This window comes from Haliotis cracherodii, unplaced genomic scaffold (genome assembly GCF_022045235.1).
Source record: "Haliotis cracherodii isolate W230 unplaced genomic scaffold, xgHalCrac1.p SCAF_3, whole genome shotgun sequence".
In the NCBI taxonomy this organism is placed as follows: Eukaryota; Metazoa; Mollusca; class Gastropoda; order Lepetellida; family Haliotidae; genus Haliotis; species Haliotis cracherodii.
In genome coordinates, this window is record NW_027266286.1 from 29,584,402 (window position 1) to 29,593,011 (window position 8,610).

An 8,610-nucleotide genomic window follows, 5' to 3' on the forward strand; every position below is an offset into this window, starting at 1 on the left:
ATTTGTGAATTATGACAGGTGTATTGTCTTTTCTAGCTTTGCTATTATTTTTCTAAGAAGCAAATATGTTGATAACGAAGTTACATACGTAGTAGATGTAGTAGACGTAGTAGATATGTAGTAGATTTTATCATTCTTGTTTCTGTCTCAAAAGTTGCAAGCAACTTGGGTGTGGACTCTCTCCTGACCAGACTGAAGAACCGGTTTCAGGTAAGTACAGTGATGTCTTGTCCATCTCAGTGATGGCCAGCTTCCTTACAAATCCCAAGGCTTGGCACTTTAAAAAAGACAGTATAGGTTTTCGCTCATTGCATCAAGACATACCATTTCTTTCTATGACAGGAAGAAACAAACGATTTTTGATGACCAAAAAACACATGTTATTTCAGGGCCTCCAGAAAACAATACCTTTTTGGTTAAAACCTGAGACGTAATTATCTTAAACTAAGTTTAAATGCCAGGATTTAGGAGAACGATATATATTATTTCAAAATAATCCCAGAATATCAAATGGTCGGCCCCTACCCAGTGATATTTTCCTTGTTGTTTTCGTTATGCTGATATCCGCTTAAATATCAACCTACTTTTCTTACTAGAGCACGTGGTGGCGCCTGACAAGGGGGAGGGAGACTCGGGTCCAGATCCTCAAGAAATTCAGCTCAGCATCCGGAGGCGGCACCAGCGGTGAGTACAGGGGTATTTGTTTAGCTGTTCGCCAAGTTTAGAACGCTCCATTGAGGCGAATTCGAACGAACGAAACCAAGGATATCTTTGTTGAATGGTAACAGTAAATAGTTGAATATAAACATGACGTGTCAATGAAACGTTCTGTTGTTCTGAAGTTGTGTTTCCTGTCTGCAGGTGGAGACGAGGACAAGACACCACACAAAGAGAAGCTGCAGAAGAGAGTGCAGAGGTTCATCTCCCGGTTCTTCATTTGTGGAGGACCATCACAGGCCTAAACACAGTCAGTGTTCGGCCCAGACACAGTGCCGATGTCTATGTCAGGCCCAGACACAGTGCAGGTGTCTCTGTCAGGCCCAGACACAGTGCCGGTGTCTATGTCAGGCCCAGACACAGTGCAGGTGTCTCTGTCAGACCCAGACACAGTGCCGGTGTCTCTATCAGGCCCAGACACAGTGCAGGTGTGTATGTCAGGCCTAGCCACAGTGCCGGTGTCTATGTCAGGCCTAGCCACAGTGCCGGTGTCTATGTCAGGTCCAGACACAGTGCCGGTGTCTCTATCAGGCCTAGCCACAGTGCAGGTGTCTATGTCAGGCCCAGACACAGTGCAGGTGTCTATGTCAGGCCCAGACACAGTGCAGGTGTCTCTGTCAGACCCAGACACAGTGCCGGTGTCTCTATCAGGCCCAAACACAGTGCAGGTGTGTATGTCAGGCCTAGCCACAGTGCCGGTGTCTATGTCAGGCCCAGACACAGTGCCGGTGTCTACGGCAGGTCCAGACACAGTGCAGGTGTCTATGTCAGGCCCAGACACAGTGCAGGTGTCTATGTCAGGCCCAGACACAGTGCAGGTGTCTATGTCAGGCCCAGACACAGTGCCGGTGTCTATGTCAGGCCCAGACACAGTGCAGGTGTCTCTGTCAGGCCCAGACACAGTGCCGGTGTCTCTATCAGGCCCAGACACAGTGCCGGTGTCTATGTCAGACCCAGACACAGTGCAGGTGTGTATGTCAGGCCAAGACACAGTGCCGGTGTCTTTGTCAGGTTCAGACACTATGAGAGTGTCCATGCCAGGCCCAGATACAGTGCAAGTGACTATGTCAGGCCCAGACACAGTGCAAATGTCCATGCCTGCCTTATCATGTAGCTATAATCCAGTGTAAATATCTTGGACATGCCTTATCATTTCGCTATATTTTGTGAAACAATTATGGGCCTGCCTCATTGTGTATACGCTATTAGATGGTCGTGCCTTATCATATAGCTACAGCCTGTGTATTCCAAATGGGCGTGCCGTATCATGTAGCTACATCCTGTGTATATTAAATGGTCGTGCCTTATCATGTAGCTATATCCTGTGTATATTAAATGGTCGTGCCTTATCATGTAGCTATATCCTGTGTATATTAAATGGTCGTGCCTTATCATGTAGCTACATCCTGTGTATATAAAATGGGCGTGCTTTAACATGTAGCTATATCCTGTGTATATTAAATGTTCGTGCCTTATCATGTAGCTACATCCTGTGTATATAAAATGGGCTTGCTTTAACATGTAGCTACATCCTGTGTATATGAAATGGGCGTGCTTTAACATGTAGCTACATTCTGTGTGTATGAAATGGGCGTTCCTTATCATGTAGCTACATTCTGTGTGTATGAAATAGGCGTGCCTTATCGTGTAGCTACATCGCGTGTATATAAAATGGGCTTGCTTTAACATGTAGCTACATCCTGTATATATGAAATTGGCGTGCCTTATTATGTAGCTACATCCTGTGCATATGAAATGGTCGTGCCTTATCATGTACATGTAGCTACATCCTGTGTATATTACATGGGCGTGCCCTATGATGTAGCTACACACTGTGTATATGAAATGGGCGTGCCTTATCGCGTAGCTACATCCTGTGCATCCTGTCGTGCCTTATCATGTACATGTAGCTACATCCTGTGTATATTACATGGGCGTGCCCTATGATGTAGCTACACACTGTGTATATTAAATGGACGTGCTTTAACATGTAGCTACATCCTGTGTATATGAAATGGGCGTGCCTTGTCATGTAGCTACATCATGTGTATATTAAATGGGCGTGTCTTATTATGTAGCTACAGCCTGTGTATTCCAAATGGGTGTGCCTTATCATGTAGCTACAGCCTGTGTATATGAAATGGGCGTGTCTTATTATGTAGCTACATCCTGTGTATATTAAATGGGCGTGCCTTATCATGTAGCTATATCCTGTGTATATGAAATGGGCGTGCCTTATTATGTAGCTGTATCCTGTGTATATTAAATGGGCGTGCCTTATTATGTAGCTACACACTGTGTATATTAATGGGCGTGCCTTATCATGTAGCTGTATCCTGTGTATATCAAATGGGCGTGCCTTATCATGTAGCTGCATCCTGTGTATATTAAATGGGCGTGCTTTAACATGTAGCTACATCCTGTGTATATGAAATGGGCATGCCTTATCATGTAGCTGCATCCTGTGTAAATGAAATGGTCATGCCTTATCATGTAGCTACATCCTGTACATATGAAATGGGTGTGCCTTATCGTGTAGCTACATTCTGTGTATATTAATGATCGTGCACTATCATGTAGCTACATTCTGTGTATATTTAATGTCATGCCTTATCATGTAGCTACATCCTGTACATATGAAATGGGTGTGCCTTATCAAGTAGCTACATTCTGTGTATATTAATGATCGTGCCTTATCGTGTGGCTTCATCCCCTATATATTAAATGGGCGTCCCTTATCATGTAGCTACACACTGTGTATATGAAATGTGCGTGCTTTATCGTGTAGCAGCACTCTGTTTATATTAAATGTCATACATTTGTGTAGCTACATTCTGTGCATATTAATGATCGTGCCTTATCGTGTAGCTACATTCTGTGTATATTAATGATCGTGCCTTATCGTGTAGCTACATTCTGTGCATATTAATGATCGTGCCTTATCATGTAGCTACATCCTGTGTATATTTAATGTCGTGCCTTATCGTGTAGCTACATTCTGTGTATATTTAATGTCGTGCCTTATCGTGTATCTACATTCTGTGTATATTAATGATCGTGCCTTATCATGTAGCTACATCCTGTGTATATTTAATGTCGTGCCTTATTGTGTAGCTACATTCTGTGTATATTTAATGTCGTGCCTTATCGTGTATCTACATTCTGTGTATATTAATGATCGTGCCTTATCATGTAGCTACATTCTGTGTATATTTAATGTCGTGCCTTATCGTGTATCTACATTCTGTGTATATTAATGATCGTGCCTTATCGTGTAGCTACATTCTGTGCATATTAATGATCGTGCCTTATCGTGTAAGTACACCCTGTGTATATTTAAATGTCATGTCTTATTGTGTAGCTACATTCTGTGCATATTAATGATCGTGCCTTATCGTGTAGGTACACCCTGTGTATATTTAAATGTCATATCTTATCGTGTAGCTACATTCTGTGCATATTAATGATCGTGCCTTATCGTGTAGGTACACCCTGTGTATATTTAAATGTCATGTCTTATCGTGTAGCTACATTCTGTGCATATTAATGATCGTGCCTTATCGTGTAGGTACACCCTGTGTATATTTAAATGTCATGTCTTATCGTGTAGCTACATTCTGTGCATATTAATGATCGTGCCTTATCGTGTAGGTACACCCTGTGTATATTTAAATGTCATATCTTATCGTGTAGCTACATTCTGTGTATATTAATGATCGTGCCTTATCGTGTAGGTACACCCTGTGTATATTTAAATGTCATGCCTTATCGTGTAGCTACATTCTGTGCATATTAATGATCGTGCCTTATCGTGTAGCTACATTCTGTGTATATTAATGATCGTGCCTTATCGTGTAGCTACATTCTGTGTATATTAATGATCGTGCCTTATCGTGTAGGTACACCCTGTGTATATTTAATGTCATGCCTTATCGTGTAGGTACATTCTGTGTATATTTAATGTCATGCCTTATTGTGTAGCTACATTCTGTGTATATTAATGATCGTGCCTTATCGTGTAGCTACATTCTGTGTATATTAATGATCGTGCCTTATCGTGTAGGTACACCCTGTGTATATTTAATGTCATGCCTTATCGTGTAGCTACATTCTGTGTATATTTAATGTCATGCCTTATCGTGTAGCTACATTCTGTGTATATTTAATGTCATGCCTTATTGTGTAGCTACATTCTGTGTATATTTAATGTCATGCCTTATCGTTTAGCTATATTCTGTGTATATTTAATGGCATGCCTTATCGTGTAGCTACATTCTGTGTATATTTAATGTCATGCCTTATCGTGTAGCTACATTCTGTGCATATTAATGATCGTGCCTTATCGTGTAGGTACATTCTGTGTATGTTAATGATCGTGCCTTATCGTGTAGGTACACCCTGTGTATATTTAATGTCATGTCTTATCGTGTAGCTACATTCTGTGCATATTAATGATCGTGCCTTATCGTGTAGGTACACCCTGTGTATATTAATGGTCGTGCCTTATCGTGTAGCTACATTCTGTGTATATTTAATGTCATGTCTTATCGTGTAGCTACATTCTGTGTATATTAATGATCGTGCCTTATCGTGTAGCTACATTCTGTGTATATTAATGATCGTGCCTTATCGTGTAGCTACATTCTGTGTATATTAATGATCGTGCCTTATCGTGTAGCTACATTCTGTGTATGTTAATGATCGTGCCTTATCGTGTAGGTACATTCTGTGTATATTAATGATCGTGCCTTATCGTGTAGGTACACCCTGTGTATATTTAATGTCATGTCTTATCGTGTAGGTACATTCTGTGTATATTAATGATCATGCCTTATCGTGTAGGTACACCCTGTGTATATTAATGGTCATGCCTTATCGTGTAGCTACATTCTGTGTATATTAATGATTGTGCCTTATCGTGTAGCTACATTCTGTGTATATTAATGATCGTGCCTTATTGTGTAGCTACATTCTGTGTATATTAATGATCGTGCACTATCATGTAGCTACATTCTGTGTATATTTAATGTCATGCCTTATCATGTAGCTACATCCTGTACATATGAAATGGGTGTGCCTTATCAAGTAGCTACATTCTGTGTATATTAATGATCGTGCACTATCGTGTAGCTACATTCTGTGTATATTAATGATCGTGCCTTATTGTGTAGCTACATTCTGTGTATATTAATGATCGTGCACTATCATGTAGCTACATTCTGTGTATATTTAATGTCATGCCTTATCATGTAGCTACATCCTGTACATATGAAATGGGTGTGCCTTATCAAGTAGCTACATTCTGTGTATATTAATGATCGTGCACTATCATGTGGCTTCATCCCCTATATATTAAATGGGCGTCCCTTATCATGTAGCTACACACTGTGTATATGAAATGTGCGTGCTTTATCGTGTAGCAGCACTCTGTTTATATTAAATGTCATACATTTGTGTAGCTACATTCTGTGCATATTAATGATAGTGCCTTATCGTGTAGCTACATTCTGTGCATATTAATGATCGTGCCTTATCGTGTAGCAGCACTCTGTTTATATTAAATGTCATACCTTATCATGTAGCTACACCCTGTGTATATTTAATGTCGTGCCTTATCGTGTAGCTACATTCTGTGCATATAAATGATCGTGCCTTATCGTGTAGCTACATTCTGTGCATATTAATGATCGTGCCTTATCGTGTAGGTACACCCTGTGTATATTGAATGTCATGCCTTATCGTGTAGGTACACCCTGTGTATATTAAATGGTCGTGCCTTATCGTGTAGGTACACCCTGTGTATATTTAATGTCATGCCTTTTCGTGAAGGTACACCCTGTGTGTATTTAATGTCATGCCTTATCGTGAAGGTACACCCTGTGTATATTTAATGTCATGCCTTATCGTGTAGGTACACCTTGTGTATATTTAATGTCATGCCTTATCGTGTAGGTACACCCTGTGTATATTTAATGTCGTGCCTTATCATGTAGCTACATTCTGTGCATATAAATGATAGTGCCTTATCGTGTAGGTACACCCTGTGTATATTTAATGTCATGCCTTATTGTGTAGGTACACCCTGTGTATATTTAATGTCATGTCTTATCATGTAGGTACACCCTGTGTATATTTAATGTCATGCCTTATCGTGTAGGTACACCCTGTGTATATTTAATGTCATGCCTTATCGTGTAGGTACACCCTGTGTATATTTAATGTCATGTCTTATCGTGTAGGTACACCCTGTGTATATTTAATGTCATGTCTTATCATGTAGGTACACCCTGTGTATATTCAATGTCATGTCTTATCGTGTATGTACACCCTGTGTATATTTAATGTCATGCCTTATCGTGTAGGTACACCCTGTGTATATTTAATGTCATGCCTTGTCGTGTAGGTACACCCTGTGTATATTTAATGTCATGTCTTATCATGTAGGTACACCCTGTGTATATTTAATGTCATGTCTTATCATGTAGGTACACCCTGTGTATATTTAATGTCGTGCCTTATCGTGTAGGTACACCCTGTGTATATAAATGATAGTGCCTTATCGTGTAGGTACACCCTGTGTATATTTAATGTCATGCCTTATTGTGTAGGTACACCCTGTGTATATTTAAATGTCATGTCTTATTGTGTAGCTACATTCTGTGCATATTAATGATCGTGCCTTATCGTGTAGGTACACCCTGTGTATATTTAAATGTCATGTCTTATCATGTAGGTACACCCTGTGTATATTTAATGTCATGTCTTATCATGTAGGTACACCCTGTGTATATTTAATGTCATGCCTTATCGTGTAGGTACACCCTGTGTATATTTAATGTCATGCCTTATCGTGTAGGTACACCCTGTGTTTATTTAATGTCATCCCTTATCGTGTAGCTACATTCTGTGCATATAAATGATCGTGCCTTATCGTGTAGGTACATCCTGTGTATATTTAATGTCATGCCTTATCGTGTAGGTACACCCTGTGTATATTTAATGATCGTGCCTTATCGTGTAGGTACACCCTGTGTATATTTAATGTCATGCCTTATCGTGTAGGTACACCCTGTGTATATTTAATGCCATGCCTTATCGTGTAGATACACCCTGTGTATATTTAATGTCATGCCTTATCGTGTAGGTACACCCTGTGTATATTTAATGTCACGCCTTATCGTGTATGTACACCCTGTGTATATTTAATGTCACGCCTTATCGTGTAGGTACACCCTGTGTATATTTAATGTCATGCCTTATCGTGTAGGTACACTCTGTGTATATTTAATGTCATGCCTTATCATGTAGCCACATCCTGTGTATGTTATATGGTTATGTTTTATTATAGCTGTATCACATGTATATTAAATGGGTGTACTTTATCATGTAGCTAATATTCTGTGTATAAATGGAAGTCGGTTTTTTTATGTAGGTGTATCCATTATACATGTATGTTAAAGGGGCGTGCGTTTTCATGTAGTTCCATCCAGTGTTTTCCAAAGCGGAATGACTTGCTTTTGGACGCAACATGTGTATATGTATTTAGCAAATAACCTGCTTCATTCGAAATAGTTTGAACATATCATATATTTATGTATTTTCCGAATGTGCCTGTCATACTATAGTATGTGTCCGTAATTGGTGTTATATAAACAGAGGAAATACAACAGTTTCAAAGCAAAACAGCAAAATACTTAAACCACGGGGGAAATGCATGGATAAAAATCAAATTGAGTATAAATGTTTAAAAAAAAAACATGAAAAATCTGAAATTGTAGAGGAGAAAACCTCTATATCATTTATGAATAAATAAAAAAATATAGAATATATTGAATTATAGTATAGTATAGTATAGTATAGTATAGTATAGTATAGTATAGTATAGTATAGTAT

At 39.4% G+C, this 8,610-nt stretch overlaps 1 protein-coding gene across 1 annotated transcript; it reads right to left on the reverse strand.

Moving 5' to 3' along the window:
* Positions 1-958: 958 nt before the first annotated feature.
* LOC139475342 (putative per-hexamer repeat protein 5) lies at positions 959-1,813 on the reverse strand. The gene has a single exon (XM_071258567.1). The coding sequence runs from the start codon at positions 1,811-1,813 to the stop codon at positions 959-961; it is 855 nt and encodes a 284-aa protein (XP_071114668.1).
* Positions 1,814-8,610: the final 6,797 nt, after the last annotated feature.

Excerpts from the sequence above, each read along its gene's own strand:
- LOC139475342 (XM_071258567.1), bottom strand. The coding sequence starts at position 1,813 with ATGGACATTTGCACTGTGTCTGGGCCTGACATAGTCACTTGCACTGTA.